The 19,487-nt window shown below is 42.0% G+C and overlaps 1 protein-coding gene across 7 annotated transcripts in view; it reads right to left on the reverse strand.

Annotated features, from left to right (window-relative positions):
* yeats2 (YEATS domain containing 2) overlaps nt 1-19,487 on the reverse strand; it is a 137,722-nt gene that overhangs the window by 6,023 nt on the left and 112,212 nt on the right. For 6 of the 7 annotated variants that reach the window (XM_072572969.1, XM_072572968.1, XM_072572967.1 and 3 more), the window contains exons 19-24: nt 19,060-19,218; nt 13,025-13,249; nt 12,525-12,810; nt 10,001-10,109; nt 8,671-8,747; nt 1,812-1,891 (exon numbers count right to left, since the gene is read on the reverse strand). In XM_072572969.1, the coding sequence (XP_072429070.1) occupies nt 1,812-1,891; nt 8,671-8,747; nt 10,001-10,109; nt 12,525-12,810; nt 13,025-13,249; nt 19,060-19,218 (936 nt within the window). The remainder of the gene's footprint in view (nt 1-1,811; nt 1,892-8,670; nt 8,748-10,000; nt 10,110-12,524; nt 12,811-13,024; nt 13,250-19,059; nt 19,219-19,487) is intronic. The other variant, XM_072572972.1, reaches the window with a different exon arrangement.

Below are 19,487 nucleotides of genomic sequence, written 5' to 3' on the forward strand. Positions count from 1 at the left end.
ATAAATGAGTTGGATGTGAACATAGGAGGTATAGTTAGTAGGTTTGCAGATGACACCAAAATTCGAGGTGCAGTGCAAAGGAGGTTACCTCAGATTATAACAGGATCTTGATCAGATGGGCCAATGGGCTGAGAAGAAGCAGATGGAGTTTAATTTAGATAAATGCGAGGTGTTGCATTTTGGGAAAGCAAATCTTAGCAGGACTTATACACTTAATGGTAAGGTCCTAGGGAGTGTTGCTGAAAAAAAGAGACCTTGGAGTACAGGTTCATAGCTCCTTGAAAGTAGAGTCGCAGGTAGATAGGATAGTGAAGAAGGCGTTTGGTATGCTTTCCTTTATTGGTCAGAGTATTGAGTATAGGAGTTGGTAGTTCACATTTCAGCTGTACTGTACATTGATTCGGCCACTTTTGGAATATTGCGTGCAATTCTGGTCTCCTTCCTATCAGAAGGAAGTTGCAAAACTTGAAAGGATTCATAAAAGGTTGACAAGGCTGTTGCCAGGGTTGGAGGATTTGAGCTATAGGGAGAGGCTGAATAGGCTGGGGTTGTTTTCCCTGGAGTGTCAGAGGGGTGACCTTATAGAGGTTTATAAAATCATGAAGGGCATAGATAGGATAAATAGACAAAGTCTTTTCCTTGGGGTGGGGGAGTCCAGAACTAGAAGGCATAGGTTTAGGGCGAGAGGAGAAAGATATAAAAGAGACCTAAGGGGCAACTTTTTCACGCAGAGGGAGGTACATGTATGGAATGAGCTGCCAGAGGAAGTGGTGGAGGCTGGTACAATTGCAACATTTAAAAGGCATCTGGATGGGTATATGAATAGGAAGGGTTTAAGAGGGATATGGGCTGAGTGCTGGCAAATGGGACTAGAGTAGGTTGGTATATCTGGTCGGCATGGACGAGTTGGACCGAAAGGTTTGTTTCTGTGCTGTACATCTCTAAGGTATATTCTGACCTGGGGAACCCTATATCCTGATCACCAATACACTGAGTCCTGCCTGTAGATCACAACATATTGAGATGTCAGTCTTAGCCTTGACACTCAATAAGGCATCAAGCAAAGTCTAGTTGCTTTCCTCAAACAGTGAGAAGATGGTTTCAGAAAACCTATGGAAGAGGCCACAAAACAGACCAACCCCCTCAACCTTACCCTACTTTTGCTGAAACCCTGTCATACAGGAAGGGAATGCCTCAAAAGTATGGTGGAGGTGATGGACTTTTGACTAAGGGATGCAACACAGCACAGCTTTTAACAAAAATCTTTTTAATTTTTCAACAGTGACCAGCGGACGGCATTAGGGTGTGGGAAACCTTTTTGTTCCCTTTATTCATTCACAGGATGTGGGTGTCACTGGCAATGCTGACATTTGTTGCCTGTCTCTCAATGCCCTTGACCTGCTTTGCTTGGGTATTTCAGAGGACAGTTCAGTGGGTCTAGAGTCACTTGTAGGCCAGGCAAGGATGGCAGATTTCCTTCTTTAAAAGGCATCACTAAACCAGATAGGTTTCATGACAATCAATCAGTGATAGTTTAATGGTCGCTATTACTGAGACTAGGTTTCAATTCCAAATTTCATTAGTTGCATTTAAATTCCACCAGCCATTGTGGTACAAGGTGGAACCATGTCCCTTGCACATTTGTCTGAGCCCCTGGATTATTAACCCAATGATATGACTGTGAGGCCACTGTCCACCACCCCGAACAACTGGCTGATTTTGCTCCACTTTTCATCCATGCTCTTCAAAGCACTGTATGATTAAAGTAAGGACAAGAACTTCGGCTCAAGAGCCCTGAGAATGGGTCTTACCTCTGCAGCTCTCCGCTTCCCGATATTCCAGCTGTAATACTGCTCCAGAGATGTAGCACAAAATGGGTTGGAGTCCTCATCTATTAGAGAAAGTTCTGTGATGAGTGAACAATATACCTAACAGTATAATGAAGATCACTGAGTGTGACAGATAAACTACCAATATATTAGAAATAGCTAAAGGGAAGTGAGATTGTATGTGATAGCAGGATTCAGCACTCAGCCCACCAAAACAGTTGGGCAAGTATAAACAAATTGAGCACTGTGCTGAATTCATTCACTGGGTCAGTTTAACATAAGTCATAAAATGAGTCAGGTTAAATAGACACCATAATCGTGAACGTCTAATTTCGATCATCATTCAAGCTACTGACGCAGTAGGGGGGAACCTCTATCGTCTGTAGGACCTTATCGCCCTCTTAGGACGTCCAAGGAACCTCACATTCAGGGATTAGAATGTTTGTAAGTATAGGAGCCAATTCATGCCATAATCAACTAATGGGAAAATGGCCAATTAAAATGCTGTTGATGACATTGATTGAATATTGGTCAACACAAAGAGTGATTGTCCTGATATTTCTTAATTAACTACAGGGCTGTTGTATGCGATAGTGTTCTAAGCGCTCATCTAAACACATTTTAAATGCCTTGAGGGTTCCCACCTCTATCACCCTTTCATGGTCCAGATACCCACAACCCTCTGGCTGAAAAGCGTTTTCCTCAACCGCTAAACCTCCTGTTCCTTACCTTAAAACTGTGTCCCCTTGGTTATTGACTCTTCTACTGAAGGGGACAGTTTCTCCCCATCTACTGTATTAGAACTTCATACACATGAATCAAATCTCTGCTCAGCGTCTCTGGTCTAATGAAAACAACTGCGGATTATCTAGTTTCTCTCTGTAGCTGAAATACTCCAGCCAAGGGAACATGCTGGCAAATCTTATCCTACCTATATCCTTCCTATAGACTGGCAACCAGAACTGCATGCAGAACTCCAGCTGTGGCCCAACTAATATTATGTCCATTTTCATCATAACCTCCTTGCTTGTGTACTGTTCTCAATTTCTTAACTAACGAGGGTCTAAAATTTGAATATAGGTTGTTGTCAGAAGGAACAAGTATATGTAGATTTTTACTAACCACAAAATGGCTTTTTAATTTAAAATAACACCACAAAATGGCTGAGAATAATGATTGAATTCTGTGAACTTGTACTGCTGTTTTGCAGAATTAAGCTAAAACCCAATGATAAGAGAACAATGGAGTTTTTATAAAATGAATACTGACACATCAATTGACCATTCGAACTAACCTTGAACTGCTACCATGACATGACGATTTACGTAATTAAAACTTCTTTCCCAGGAAATATCATTGGATTGACCTAATGTAAATCATGTCACCTTATTATATGTGATTGATCTTTTCCTGTAATTAAGGCTGTACTATCTCTTAAAAAACATATAAATCATGTGTAATTTTCAAAAGCCATTGTGCAACTTCACCATGGAACACAGAAGCTTTAACCTATGTGTTGCTGGACAGAATTGCGTCAAGGTGCCTTACTTTCATAAACTAATGACCCATGCCTTGTATGGATCGCATTCCATTGATTCTTTTGACCGATCCCGAACCAAGAGGCCCCTTTGGAGGGGTTTAGATCTTCACTAATAAATCCTATATGTGTTCTTGACCATCTTACCTATTTATCCTGTTGCCTTTAAGGATCTATGGACTTGAACACCAAGCTCCCTCTGATCCTCTGTACTTCCTATGATTCAATTTGGGTTCCTTTGCCTTAATTCTCCCAAAATGCATCACCTCCATTTGTCACTATTCAGCCCATCTGACCAAATTTTTCTACATTACCTTCTATACTAAGACTCCTCTCTTTGCTATTTACTACACCACCAATTCTCATGACATCTGTGAACCTACTGATCATGCCTCCTACATTCACATCTAGATCATTAATGTACACAACAAACAGCAAGGGAATCAGCACCAAATCCTGTGTTATTTTACTAGGCAAAGACTCCCAGTCATAAAAACACCATTTGACCATCATCCTCTGCTTCTTATGTCAACTTTGGATCGAATTTGACAAACTGCCCTGGATCACATGGGCTTTTAGCTTCTTAGCCAGTCTGTCATGCAAGACCTGGTCACAAGGTGATCTCATAAGGAGAACTCAGCTATCTGAAAGAATAAGAGGGTAGTTATGGTAGGGGATTTTAACTTTCCAAATATCGACTGGGACTGCCATAGTGTTAAAGGTTTAGATGGTGAGGAATTTCTTAAGTGTGTACAAAACAATTTTCTGATTCAGTGTGTGGATGTACCTACTAGAGAAGGTGCAAAACTTGACCTACTCTTGGGAAATAAGGCAGGGCAGGTGACTGAGGTGTCAGTGGGGGAGCACTTTGGGGCCAGCGACCATAATTCTATTCGTTTTAAAATAGTGATGGAAAAAGATAGACCAGATCTAAAAGTTGAAGTTCTAAATTGGAGAAAGGCCAATTTTGACAGTATTAGGCAAGAACTTTCGAAAGCTGATTGGAGGCAGATGTTCGCAGGTAAAGGGACAGCTGGAAAATGGGAAGCCTTCAGAAATGAGGTAACAAGAATCTGTAGAATGTATATTCCTGTCGGGGTGAAAGGGAAGGCTGGTAGGTATATGGAATACTGGATGACTAAAGAAATTGAGGGTTTGGTTAAGAAAAAGAAGGAAGCATATGTCAGGTATAGACAGGATAGATCAAGTGAATCCTTAGACGAGTATAAAGAAAGTAGGAGTATACTTAAGAGGGAAATCAGAGGACAAAACGGGGACATAAGATAGCTTAGGCAAATAGAATTAAGGAGAATTCAAAGGGTTTTTACAAATATATTAAGGACAAAAGGGTAATGAGGGAGAGAATAGGACCCCTCAAAGATCAGCAAGGCAGCCTTTGTGTGGAGCCACAGAAAATGGGGGAGATACTAAATGAATATTTTGCATCAGTATTTACTGTGGAAAAGGATATGGAAGATATAGACTGTAGGGAAATAGATGGTGACATCTTGCAAAATGTCCAATTACAGAGGAGGAAGTGCTGGATGTCTTGAAATGGTTAAAAGTGGATAAATCCCCAGGACCTAATCAGTGTACCCAAGAAATCTGTGGGAAGCTAGAGAAGTGATTGCTGGGCCTCTTGCTGAGACATTTGTATCTTTGATAGTCACAGGTGAGGTGCCGGAAGACTGGAGGTTGGCAAACGTGGTGCCACTGTTTAAGAAGGGTGGAAAAGACAAGCCAGGGAACTATAGACCGGTGAGCCTGACCTCGATGGTGGGCAAGTTGTTGGAGGGAATCCTGAGGGACAGGATGTACATGTATTTGGAAAGGCAAGGACTGATTCGGGACAGTCAACATGGCTTTGTGCTTGGGAAATCATATCTCACAAACTTGATTGAGTTTTTTGAGGAAGTAACAAAGAAGATTGATGAGGGCAGAGCAGTAGATGTGATCTATATGGACTTCAGTAAGGCGTTCGACAAGGTTCCCCATGGGAGACAGATTAGCCAGGTTAGATCTCATGGAATACAGCGAGAACTAGCCATTTGGATACAGAACTGGCTCAAAGGTAGAAGACAGAGAGTGGTGGTGGAGGATTGTTTGTCAGACTGGAGGCCTGTGACCAGTGTAGTGCCACAAGGATCGATGTTGGCCCTCTACTTTTTGTCACTTACATAAATGATTTAGATGCGAGCATAAGAGGTACACTTAGTAAGTTTGCAGATGACACCAAAATTGGAGGAGTGGTGGACAGCAAAGAGGGTTACCTCAGATTACAACAGGACCAGATGGGCCAATGGGCTGAGAAGTGACAGATGGAGTTTAATTCAGATAAACATGAGGTGCTGCATTTTGGGAAAGCAAATCTTAGCAAGACTTACACACTTAATGGTAAGGTCCTAGGGAGTGTTGTTGAACAAAGAGACCTTGGAGTGCAGGTTCATAGCTGCTTGAAAGTGGAGTCGCAGGTAGATAGGATAGTGAAGAAGGCGTTTGGTATGCTTTCCTTTATTGGTCAGAGTATTGAGTACAGGAGTTGGGAGGTCATTTGCGGCTGTACAGGACATTGGTTAGGCCTCTGTTGGAATATTGCGTGCAATTCTGGTCTCCTTTCTATTGGAAAGATGTTGTGAAACTTGAAAGGGTTCAGAAAAGATTTACAAGGATGTTGCCAGAGTTGGAGGATCTGAGCTACACGGAGAGGCTGAACAGGCTGGGGCTGTTTTCCCTGGAGCATCGGAGGCTGAGGGGTGACGTTATAGAGGTTTACAAAATTATGAGGGGTATGGATAGGATAAATATATAAAGTTTTTTCCCTGGGGTCGGGGAGTCCAGAACTAGAGGGCATAGGTTTAGGGTGAGAGGGGAAAGATATAAAAGAGACCTAGGGGGCAACTTTTTCACGCAGAGGTAGGTACTTGTATGGAATGAGCTGCCAGAGGAAGTGGTGGAGGCTGGTACAATTGCAACATTTAAGAGGCATTTGGATGGGTATATGAATAGGAAGGGTTTTGAGGGATATGGGCTGGGTGCTGGCAGGTGGGACTAGATTGGGTTGGGATATCTGGTCGGCATGGACGGTTGGACCGAAGGGTCTGTTTCCATGCTGTACATCTCTATGACTCTATGACAAGCTTTAGTAAAATCCATATCGACTATATGAACTATAATACCCTCATCTACATGCCTAGTCACCTCTTCAAAAAATGCAATTTTATTAGACACAATCTTTGATTTGACTTGACTGATTTACTGTCACGTGTACCTAAGTACAGTGAAAAGCTTTGTTTACAAGCAGTACAGGAAGATCATAGTAAACAAGGACATACAGATCACAGGGTGAAAAAATACTAGACAAGAGGTATATAAGTTACATCGCACAGGGTGTGCACTAGGCAAGATCAACGTTACCAAAACCAACATTATTTGAAGTTAGGGAATCTAGCCTAATAACAACAGGGAAGAAGCGGTTCTTGAACTTCTAGTGTGTGTTCAAGCTTCTGTATCTTTTGCCTGATGGAAGAGGTTGTAGGAGAGCATTACCAGGGTGTGATGGGTCTTTGATGATATTGGCACTCCTTCAAGAACTGTGTAAATGAAGTCCATGGATGGAAGGTTGGCTTCCATGATGATCTGGGTTGTGCACACAAGTTCTGTAGTTTTGTATAGTCCTGGGCAGAGCAGTTGCTATAGCAGGCCGTTATGCACCTGGACAGTATGTTTTCACTGGTGCATCTGTAAAAGTTGGTTTGGGTCCTAACGGACATGCCAAATTTCCTGAGCTACCTGAGAAAGAAGAGGCGTTGTTGTCCCTTCTTGACCATCACATCTACATGGGAAGTCCAGGACAGTTTGCCAGTAACCATCACTCCGAGGAACTTGACACCCTCTACTCTCTCAACATCCATTGATGTAGACAGGGTCATGAAGAAGGGCTTATGCCCGAAACGTCGATTCCCCTGCTCCTTTGATGCTGCCTGATCTGCTGCGCTTTTCCAGCAACACATTTTTAAGCGTAGACAGGGTCATATTCTCCTCCTTTTTTTCTGAAGTCAACGATCAGTTCTTTGGTTTTGCTGACATTCAGAGAGAGGTTGTTATCATTGCAGCATGTCATCAAGCCCTTTATCTCCTTTTTGTATTTCAACTCGTGGTTTGATATCCGTCCCACCATGGTGGCATCTTCAGCAAACTTGTAGGTGGCGTTTCATTCGGAATATGGCAACATAGTCATGGGTGTACAGGGAATACATTTGGGGGCTGAGAACACATCTTTGGGGGCTCCAGTTTTGGGTGCTATCATGGAAGAAGTACAGTTATCTATCTTCACTGATTGCGCTGTGTGTGTCAGAAAGCTGAGGATCCAGTAGAGGGCAGAGCCGAGACCTAGGTCTCAAGAGTTTTGAGATCAGCCTGGAGGGGATAATGTTATTGAAGGCAGAGCTGCAGTCGATGAGCAGGAGTTTGACATAGGTGTCCTTGTTGTCCAGGTGTTCCAGGGATGAGTGCAGGGCCAAGGAATGGTATCCACTGTGGACCTGTTACATCAGTAGGCAAGTTGTAGAGATTCCAGGCAGGATGGGAGAATAGAGTTGGTGTGGGCCATGACCAGCTTCTTGAAGCACTTCATGATTATGGAGGTCAGAACCTCTGGTCGGCAGTCATTAAAGCATGTTGCAAGTGCTTTCTTAGGTACTGGGATTACAGTGGTCCTCTTGAAGAAGGTGGGAATTTCAGCTTGAAGGAGGGAGAGGTTGAGGATGTCGGTGAATACCTCCCGCCAGTTAGTCCACACAGGATCTAAGTACACATCCGGAGACTCCATCTAGGCCCATCACGTTCATGGGTCGACTCCCAGGAAGATGGATCTGAAGTCTGCAGCGGTGACAGTGGGCACAGGTATGTCTGGGGCTGTCAGGGCAGGTGACACCACCCCTTTAATTAATGCTTGACTCTCTGTCCCTCAGAAATGTTTTCTAAGTTCCCCTACCACAAAATTAGACTTACTAGCCTGCAGTTTTCCTGGTTTATCCTTACCACCTTTCTATAAAATCCAGAGGACATCATAGCACTATTTCTAAAAATAAAAGCAGAGGATCTTCTTCTTGGTTTCCTGCCCAATATTTATGATTCAGTCAACATCTCTCTAAAAAGTAACTGCTGGAATATCTGCTTCAAACCAATTCAAAATCCAGTCAACATGAATGCATTGATTTGTAGTTATTAGATGGTCTGTCTGCAGCTTTTGAGTTCAAAGCTAAAACTAGTAACTTAGTAAAATAAAAATCAAAGATTACTCACGTTTTTTGGGAGCAATCAGAGGCACCTTCTTCAGGATGGCAGTCAGTAGCTGTTGTACATTCTCAATGTATTCAAGACTAAAGGCAGTAAGGGATAAGGTGCTGGTGAGTGCTCAGCATGCATCTGTAAAGCAGTGACATTTAGCACCTACTGTAATTAACATAATTACCTGCCTTTTCTCTTCAGGGATTGAGATATTGACCTATCCTTTAACCTAAATGCCAGTTCACTTTTGCCAGCTCTACTTTCATGTCCTTATATTGCCCTTGTTTAAACACAAAACAGTAGTCCACCCAGGGTACTTTCACTATAAGGTCAGGAATTATTTCCACCTCATTGTTCAAACCCAGATCTAGTTCAACCTGGCACAAAATGGAGAAACACAGCAGGTTTGGCAGCATCTGTGGAGAGAAGGCAGAGTTAACATTTCGGCTCCAGTGACCCTTCTTCAGAATGGACCTGAAATGTTAACTATTTCCTCTCCACAAATGCTGTCAGATCTGCTGAGTTTTTACAGCAATTTATAAGTTTGTTTCTGATTTCCAGCATTCACAGTTCTTTGGTTTTTATTTGTCTAGTATAGCCTGCTCTCTGGTTGGTGCCATTACATACAAGTCTAACAAACTGGACTAAAAATACTTAATGAATTCCTCCACTAGACCTCTTTTTCACATCTGATTATTTCAGTGTACACATAGGTTAAATCCCCCATGATAATCACTGCCCCTTTTTAACAGGCTCCCATTATTTCTTCCTCAATACCGTACCCTATCATATGGTTACTGCTAGGGGGCCAGTACACAATTCTCACAAGTGAACTTTTTATTATTAAATGTTATCTTCACCCAGACTGCTTTGATGTCCTGGTTTCCTGAATTAAGGTCATGTGTCTCTATTGTGCTAACATCATCTTTAATTAATAGAGCCATTCTTCCAACCTTTCCTAGCTTCCTGTCCTTCCTAAATGTCACATCCTTTCAATAATAAAGTCCCAATCTAGGTCATCCCGCAGCCACATAGATTTCACAGTCATGCATCACCAGGCTTTCAGAGACATATTTTCTTCCCCAAGCGTGATCAATGAATACAGGTGAAGTCTCCATCCTGATTTCCAGGATGTAGCTAGGCATTGACCAGAATGTGCCTTACCAGAGAGAGGTTGTTGAAACAGCATAACTGGAGCTGCACTCTGTGTCTGCCTCTGCTGCACCTGTCCCGAAAATGTTTGTTGGGACACTGTAGGTTGAGTTGTGTTCTGTAACTAAGCTCTGAATACAATAGAGAGAGGCATTCATGAAAAAGGGATTTGCAAATAAAAAGCAGGACTTACTCAATAATTTCAAATGGCCCATCCAATCCTCCTTGCTCCACTTTCACAGTGCTTGCTGTGGGTATCGTGGGGCTGAAGCAAGCACCTGCAGCAACAGGCTCAGTTTTCACTTTCAAAGGAAATGGCAGAAAGATAATCAGACTCTATTTTACTCAATAGACAGGAAACAGACAAACCAGTTACATTGGATTACATTTTGCAGCAAGTTATGCATCATGTTTAACCCCTCAAGTATTAACCAGCTCTAAGTGCCTTCCCACTTATTTCTGAGGCCAGACAAAGCATATATTTTGTCTGTTTCCATGACTAGTTTCTCCTGGAATAGCTCACTAGGGCTGTTGCCAGAGGCAAAGGCTTGAGGGTTGCAGTTGTGCATCAAGCATGGCTGACTTGGAGACCCTCGCCTTCTTACTGCCTGCCACTTGGCCACATCATGAACACACCTTCTGTGGCTACCAGGTCCTGGAGAAGCACTCAACGTTCTGGCTTAGAGACATGACATTACCAAGTGCACCACAAGACCCCTTTCCTGTCCGCTAATGTCACCTATTTCCAACTAATTGCCCTAGTGTGTTGCTTAATTGAATATACATGCAAGTCTAGGAAAGATGATTCATATTTGTGTCTAGTGCTATGGAGACCAGCTCTGGTTCAAAGAGGTTAAATAGGATGTCTTAACATTTTGTGCGCAGTTAGTTTAAAACTACTTGTTCTCACTTCATATCATTTTCACAAATCTAAATGTCTGTGAAATGTGGCCCTGTGATATTACCACATACGATTAGCCAGAATCTACCAGCTGAGAAATCAGGAATATGTATAAAACTAGATATGTGACTCATTGCTGTATTTCTTGTAACAGCATAATCTGAGAGACTGGGTCACAGAAATCAGTCCACTGCAAAATATAATCATTGTACAAAGATTCAGCTTGTGCTGCTCGATATAAGTCAATGGAATTGTTAGACCACTGAACTAAGTGGACTTATCCATGTACATGCAGTTTACTTCAGCATTCAATCGTGGCTGATAGGGTTCTCAACCTCATTTTCCCACTTTCTCCCTGTAACCTTTGATTCCCTTGGCAATCAAGAACTTATCTCTGTTTTAAATATACTCAGTAACCTGGCCTCCACAGCCTTCTGTGGCAATGAATTCCACAAATTCACCACTCTCTGGTTAAGGAAGTTTCTTCCTATCTCCATTCTAAAGGCTTTTTCCGTCATTCTAAGGCTGTGCTCTTGGGTCCTCATCTCTCCAGCCAATGGAAACAACTTCCAATGTCCATGCTGTCCAGGCCTTTCAGTATTCTGTAAGTTTCATTCAGAACACCCCCTCCCCATCCTTCTAAAGATGGACAGATGGATTAGAATAGATGGATATTTGATGACAGGCATTGACACGATGGGTTGAATGACCTTTTCTTATTCTAATCTCACTTTCCAGCACTTGGCCCAGACTGCTTTGCCATTTCAAGTACTCATTTAAATGGTTCTTAAATGTCTTGTGCATTCCTGCTTCTACCACTTAATTCCTATCACTCAAGCCTCTGGGTAAAACTTTTTCAGATCCCGTCTAGCTCTCCAGTAAAAACTCTATGACTATGAAATCACTTCTTTGTCCTATTTCTCTTCATAGAACATTCCTGCCATCTTTGGAAATACAGCAATGAGTCATTTATTGCACTCTTCTTTTCTGAGATAAGGAAACCAAAACTGTGCATTGTAATCAGGTGTGAATTACACAACTTGCTGTACAATCAAATTAAGACCTCGCTACTCCCATACTCAAACCTTCTTGCCATAAAGACTAACATTCCATTAGCCTTCCTAGCAGCTTGCTGCACCTGTATGTTAGCTTTCAGTGGCTTATCAAAATGGACAATTAGGCCCCTTTGTACATCTACACTTTACAGCTTCTTAACATTTAAGAAATATTCTGCACATCTGTCCTCCTACCAAAATGGATAACCTCTGACATTGTATTCTATTTGCCATGTTCTTACCCTTTCATGGCGTCTGACCAAATTCTCCTGAAGCTGATTTACATGTTTCTCAAACCGCACATTCCACTTAGCTTCATAGCATCAGTTAAGTTGAAAACATTGAATTTGGTCACTGCCTTCAAATTCTTTATATAGATTGTGAACAGCTTGGGCCCATAATAGCTCTTGTGGTACAGTGGTAGTATCCCTACCTTTGAGCCAGGAAGCCCAGGTACAAGTCCCACCAATTCCAGAGGTATGTAATAACATCTCTGAACGAGTTCATTAGAAAACAGTTTTTGTGATCTTTGCAGTACCCCACAATTCATAGTCTGACAACTAAATTCTAGCAAGGCTGAACAAAAGAAAGATCTTGAAGAAATAGCAGGACAAAAACAAGTGTAGTATTCAGTACCTTCCCTGATTACAAGTACTGTGGAAAGAGTCACCGCAAGTGTCTATGATGAGTGGTTCTACCCTCCTGCTCAAAGTGGAATAGAGATTTAACTGGTTCCTAAATACCAGAAGCTCCCATCTTACCTGATACTGTTGGTGTGGCTTTTCCGCTTGTTGTGCTCGTTCCAGCAATGGAACTGGATGCAAAGGAGGCCACACTAGAGCTAACTGAACTGCTGGTCTTGCTGGGTCCTCCAGCACTGGGCTGCGAAACCACCACGTGGGTTGTGTGTGAGCCAACAGAAACAACAGAAGGCGACAGGGTGGTGCTGGGCTCTGCATGGGATACTTGCACGGAGGCCTGCTGGCCTGAGGCCTTTGCTGTGGACACAGCGGGAATCACAGGAGGGCTGGAGCCCTTCACTTCTGACTGTGAACAAAAGGAAGAAGAAGTGACATCAGTGTTGGAGTGCTCGCAGAGTGTTTACCAGAATTCAAAACCAGGAGTCACCTACAAATTACTCTCTCTGAAACCAATTAAAACAATCCCAGGGTAAAAAGGTGTCAGAATGCTCAGCATACGGTGTGCTGTCATTCTTTATTACCGCTGATTATGGATCTCCCCTTCTCCTCTACCCTGTTACCTGCAGAGCCACAGTTCCTACGGTTGCTGGTGCTGTTCCTGATACTGGTGTTGAGAGGCTGGCCGTCGTAATGACCCCTCCAGCTACCCGCAGGGTGGTGGTGCCAGGCTGAGAGAGAGGAGACGCTACAGACAGTGGCCTTGCTGCTCCGTCAGGTGAGGGAGAATGGACGAGTGAGGAAACGGCAGCTGAATGCAGAGAGGACGCCTGGGCACTGGGGGCAACCTGTTCATAAAACAAGTACATTTACTCCCGCTTTAGTGATAAACACAATGCAATAGACAGTGGCAGAGGGCTTACCACTATCTTGTCAAAGTGTCAACTTCCCAAACTGCATGAGGTGGGTTATCTTTCCCTGTGAGGCTGTCCCATATTGGTACCAGCAACAAACATCCACAGACTGTGGACCCTAATGGAAGCAACAGGAATGCTACTTTTGGTTGGCTTCACCCTAGGAGGCAGGCTGTGCAACTCATGTTCTTCGCGAATAAGAACTACAGCCAGATAGGTTTAAATAGAGCAGTGAACATACTAAATACTTTAAGCAGTTATACCAAGAAATAACAAGCAGAATAGATGGCCAAATAGTGGACTAAAGTTAGGAGAGGGGACCGAAAACTAGAACAAAGAGATAGGTTCTCAAGGTTTTTAAGGGAGGACAGAAAAGTGAAGAGGGAGACAGTAAGAAATGGATTGTATGATCAAAGGAAGTGGTGAGGCAGGATGCATCAATGAAAGTAGAGTCTGTGTGTCTGTAGATGTATGAACAAATAGTAAAGGATATTTGCCCTTCGATAGATATGGACATTCTATAGATTCTGGAATGGTTCCAGCAGACTGAAGGTATCAAGTGTCACCCACAATTAACAGTAGCAGGTAGAGAAAACAGATGTTACAGACCTTGCAGCCTTACATCAGTAGGAGTGGAAATGCTGGAATATATTATAAAGGATATGATAAATTAACATATAGATAATAGTGATTGGATTGGGCACAGTCAGCTTTGACTTGTAAATGGGAAACAGCATTGGACAAACCTGTTGTAGTTCTTAGTTATAAACAGAATTGACAAAAGGGAGCCAGTATATTCTTGGATTTTCAGAAGGATTTTGATAAAGTCCAGTGCAGTAGGTTGGTTAGCAAAATTAAAGTACATGAGAAGAAGCAATGCATTGTTATGGATTAAGACTTGGCTAATAGACAGAAAAAACAGTAGAAATTAATGGATCGTTCTTATATTGCCATGCTGTGACCACAAGTTACCACAAAAAACTGCACTTGCGGCCAGAGTCATTCACAATAAATATATTAATGATTTGAAAGTGAGGACGAAATGTAATATGTGTAAGTTTGCACATGGGAATGTGTGTTGCAAGGAAGACACAAAACAGCTTCAAGAAGATTTAGATAATAGATTTATTTACCAGAACAAAGCAGAGGGAAAATAGTGCAATAAAATTTGAGGTGATTCAATTTGTTAGGAGGAATTGCTTAAAAGGTAGATGCACAAATTAACCTACATGTCTTTATCAATAAGTCACTGAAGGCTAATATGCAGTTGCCACAAACAATCAGGAAGGCATGATGGTGCTTATTGCAAGAGCATTCCAACGTAGGAGTAATGAAGTCTTGCTTCAATTGTATAGAACTTTGGTTTGACAGTCGCTGGAGTAGTGTTTGAATTTTGGTACCCTTACCTTAGGAAAGATATTATTACCATAGATGCAGTGCAGCAAAACATTACCAAACTTGTTTCTGGCATAGATATACTATCTTAGATATTGGACAAACTGTGGCTGTATTCTCTAGAGTTTTGAATGAGAGTTGATCTCATTGAAACCTACAAAATACTTAAAAGGGAGATGTTTCCACGGCTTGAGAATGTAAATCTAGGGAATATAATTTCTAAGGGGAACTCCACTTCGGACTGAGATGTGCAAGAACATTTACGTCGTGGATTGTGATTGGAATTCCTTACTCCAGAAAGCTATGGAAGCTCAATCATTGAGTATATAATAATGGTGATTGACAGGTTTCTAAATAACATTGCTGTAAAGGGATCTGGGGACAGTGTGGACCAAGGGTGGCACATTGGCTTAGTGGTTAGCACTGCTGCCTCACAGCATGAGGGACCAGAGTTTTGATTCCAGTCTCGGATAACTATCTGTGTAGAGTTTGCACGTTCTCCCCGTGTCTGCAAGGATTTCCGCTGGGTGCTCTGGTTTCTTCCCACAGTCCAAAGACAGGCACATTAAGTGAATTAGCCGTGGGGATTGTCGGGTTACAGGGATAGGGTAGGGTCTGAGTTGGACGCTCTTTGGAAAGTCAGCATGGACTCAATTGGCTGACGTTTCCAACGCTGTAGGAAAGGGTGTTAAAGTGGATAGTCAGCCATGAAAATACAAAGGTAGAGCAGGTTCAACAGGCTGACCAGACCTAACTCTTATTCCTATATAAAAACGGAAAGAACTGCGGATGCTGTAAATTGGAAACTAAAATAGAAGTTGCTAGAAAAAAGTTCAGCAGATCTGGCAGCATCTGTGAAGAGAAAACAAAGTTAATGTTTCGGGCCCCAGTGACCCTTCCTCAGAAACATTAAAGCTGTTTTCTCTTCACAGATGCTGGCAAATCTGCTGAACTTTTCCAGCAACCTCTGTTTTCGCTACTCATGCTTCTGTTTTCCTATAAATTCTTAGGGAGTAAATGTGAATCAGAAAATTTAGATTGTTCTGAAAGTGCAGGAGTATTCTGAACATAAAAGTCCTTCCATATACCCTCCTCCTCATCCTTCCTGAAAGGAATGTAACTCAGCAGTCCTGACTTTGTTAACTGCAAGCTGGGAGCTCTGTCGGTCACTAGATTCTCTGGACCGCCCCGACACTAAAGCTTCTTTCGACCATTAAGGGACATATAGGTAGTTGTTGCATTTTTTTTGATAAAATGCTGAAGGCACTGAATCATTTAAGACTGTGAGAGCAACAGGCAAAGGGTATTATGTTGGTAAAGGTCAGCAGACAAATGCTAGCTACAAGCCTGAGGCAATGATATCAATGTTTTACAACAGCAGCAGTGTGCATTCTTCCACATGAGGCAATTGGAAAGATTCACTGATGAGGAATAAATCAGCAGCACCAAACAATGGGCTGTGAAGAGAAGCTAAGGAAATTGAAATTTTTCCCAATGCCTGGAGAACTCATGTTGAAATGCAAGGCAGAATCTTGTTGATGACCGAGGACATGCAGTGATGATGGTAGGGAGGTCTTGGTTTGAGGTTGTAGGCAGAGGCCAAGAAAGAGGTGGAGTGGGACACAAGGGTAGGAGGATGAATCCTACTGAGCACCGCCCTGCTCATCAGCCATTGATTCTCTTTGACCAAGCGACCCCGTGCCTTCCCTTTGAGCTCTGAAGTGACAAGTCATCCGCAGGTTAGGGGCTACATTCACATTTTAAAAATGTGTTGCTGGAAAAGTGCAGCAGGTGAGGCAGCATCAAAGGAACAGGAGAATCGCTTATGCCCAAAACGTTGATTCTCCTGTTCCTTTGATGCTGCCTGACCTGCTGCGCTTTTCCAGCAACACATTTTTCAGCTCTGATCTCCAGCATCTGCAGTCCTCACTTTCTCCTAGCTACATTCACATTGCAAAGTAATAGTATCCTCTGCAGCTGGGGCCTCAACTGGCAGCAGGGCAGGAAAGTCAATCATGGATCGATTTACCCAGAACTTAATTCTGATGAAAGTGGTGGGGTTTGGGCATGCCACCACCCCACTTAATTATGTGACCTTCCCACCTCCATGCTTACCAATTCCGGAGCCGAACATTCCACCCATTGATTCTAAATATGACAAACGTTCTGAGCAATGTTCTCGCGATGCTATGCTGATGACAGGCCTCATGGCTACTCCGTGAATAAACAGAGCATGCACAAGCAACGCTTTGCAAGCAATCTTAAAGGAGTGCACAGTGCATGTCAATCATGCACAACAAACAGAAATTAGAGGTACTGATGCCTAATGTCATGCGTATTACATAAAAACATAAGAAGACCTCAATAAAGCAAACTAATTTTTCATTTCAGAACTTCTCAAACTCAAACTTGGATAATGGATACCACTCATAAGATCGAGCAGAACATGTTGTCTTCTGGAGCCATGGTTTGTTGCCACTGAATAGCTAGTTAAATCATTTCAGAAGGCAATTACATGTTACGTGGAGTCACATATAAAAATGACCTTCCTTAAACTTTAGTGAATCAGTTGTGATTTTACTGCTGCCTAATACTGTGAGGGACAAGCACAATAAAAGACAATGCAATTAGCTTTTTAATTTCCAGATGTTTTTGACACTAAACTCAAATTGCCAAACTGCCACGATGAGGTTTAAATGCCATTGGAAAACAGAAGCTCAAGAGGAGATTTTTTACTGGTTTTCAGAATTATGAAATGTCTGGATCAAGCAGTCCCATCAAGAACCAGAGGGCAGAGATTTAAGTGAATGGTCAAATGAAACAATAACAATGTGAAAAAAATGTTTTGTGCGCAGCAATTGGGTAAAATCTGGAATGCACTGTCTGAGAGTATGTTGGCAGCAAGTTCAAATGAAGCTTTCAAAAAGAAATTGTATCAGTATCTGAAAAGGAAAAATGTACAGGCTTCTTGTGTTGAAACTACTCTACGATTCTGCACCATGTACTCAAAGCATGATCAGTCATAGATGCTGCTGGTGACAATGGGAGAAAATGTACAGAGGTGTGATTGAGATTTCTGTGTACCTCTTAGTTTTTGCCTACTTTTCTAAATAATGCAATGATTCATCATACCATAGCCATCAAAAACAAACCAACTGTTTCACAAGTGAAATAAAGTTTATCTAAGATGATCCATATGTTGTGACAACTTTTGCAATGACTCACTAGTTTCTCCGAGACTGATGTCCAGTCAATTCAATTATAAATATGATGTTGTGAGTCATTCTAAATAGCTTCCGTAGATTTTAACAAACTGAAAGGCTAGACAACCAAGGAACATTACTAGTCTCATACCATAGTGCAGCAGTATTGATTATTCTCCTTACACAAGTACTAGGGTGGGCTTTATAATGACTGCATACCTGTGTTCCTGATACTAGTCTTTTAAATCCATAATGCTTACTTAATATATTTGGTACTTAAGATTTAAGTCAGTCTTTTGTTGTGTTACCTCCGTCACCTTCTGACTGAAGGCATAAAAATCCCACCAAGATGATAGGATAACATCAATGCTGAAACAAACTGTATCTGTTTTCTGGCCATATTAGACATTAACCTAGATATCTGAGCAATTGTAAACACTCTTTCCTTGGCCAAAGGGAATTAGGCCCCACATAAATCAGAACCTCCAAATCAAAGGGAAAAATAATGATACAACAAAAATAACCTATTTTTTTAAAAAGCCACAAAATATAGCACTTGTATTCTTTCTTGACATTTCTGAACCAGGTTCCACACTCAATTATTTGAGTGGGCCTTAATGCTCAACCCCATTCCAATACAAAGTATTCATCCAATTCCTCATTGTGACGCTAATCGAAAAAGATTTAATGGTTTCATGTGGAGTTCTGTTGCATTGATTCATTCTGGGGCAGGGAAGTAATTCTTCACACACAACGAGCTGAATGGCCTCATGCTGGGTTGTATCTTTTCTAAGGTTCTTATGCCTTTCTTCAGGTTTGTTATATTACCCTCAAACATTCCATTTCTCCTGTAAACATAACCTTCACTCTTTTTACCAAGTCAATTTTAATGCAACCTTCCAATAATGCATTGGCAACAATCTCCTTAGGAATCTTCTGAAGAGGTGTTTTGTTGGATCGTTTAATCTCAAATCTATGTAGATTATTTGTCTGTCATTTTATGTAACTCAACACATTGCAATACATTGGATTTAGGGCAAAAAGCTGTGCCTCGAAATAGTTATGCCCACGTGTTTTAAAATTAACAGAATTCTTGCCGAAGTAAGAAAGCTCTGTCTCAGCAGTTGAACAGAAAGCAGCATTTACCTGTGCAAACACTGCTTTTTGTGTAGCAGAGACTCTGATTGCCTGCTGTTGGGTGCTTGTAGAAGATGGCCCCTGCACTGCTACGCCAGATGCCACAGAGCTGGCAGGTCCATGCTTCATAGAGGCCTGAGTGACTGGCTGGCCAACCAGAAAAGTGCCCTGGAAAGAAAAAAAGACCACTGTCAAATGGCAATCTCAATGTGAGGAATTCATCACCTTCTGATATATGAAGTTATTGGTGCCAAAAGTTCCCGTCTGTGAAGCGCAATAAAGCATTTCTGGCTGCACCTACCTAGTTTACAGATGGTTAGAGAAACAGGACTTTAAGAATCGCAGAGTCATACACGCGGAAACAGATGTTTTGGTCTAACCAATCCCCTGCTTGGCCCCTGTCCCTCCAAACCTTTCCTATTCATGGCTTTTAAATG

Source organism: Chiloscyllium punctatum, chromosome 6 (assembly GCF_047496795.1).
Source record: "Chiloscyllium punctatum isolate Juve2018m chromosome 6, sChiPun1.3, whole genome shotgun sequence".
NCBI classification, from domain to species: domain Eukaryota; kingdom Metazoa; phylum Chordata; class Chondrichthyes; order Orectolobiformes; family Hemiscylliidae; genus Chiloscyllium; species Chiloscyllium punctatum.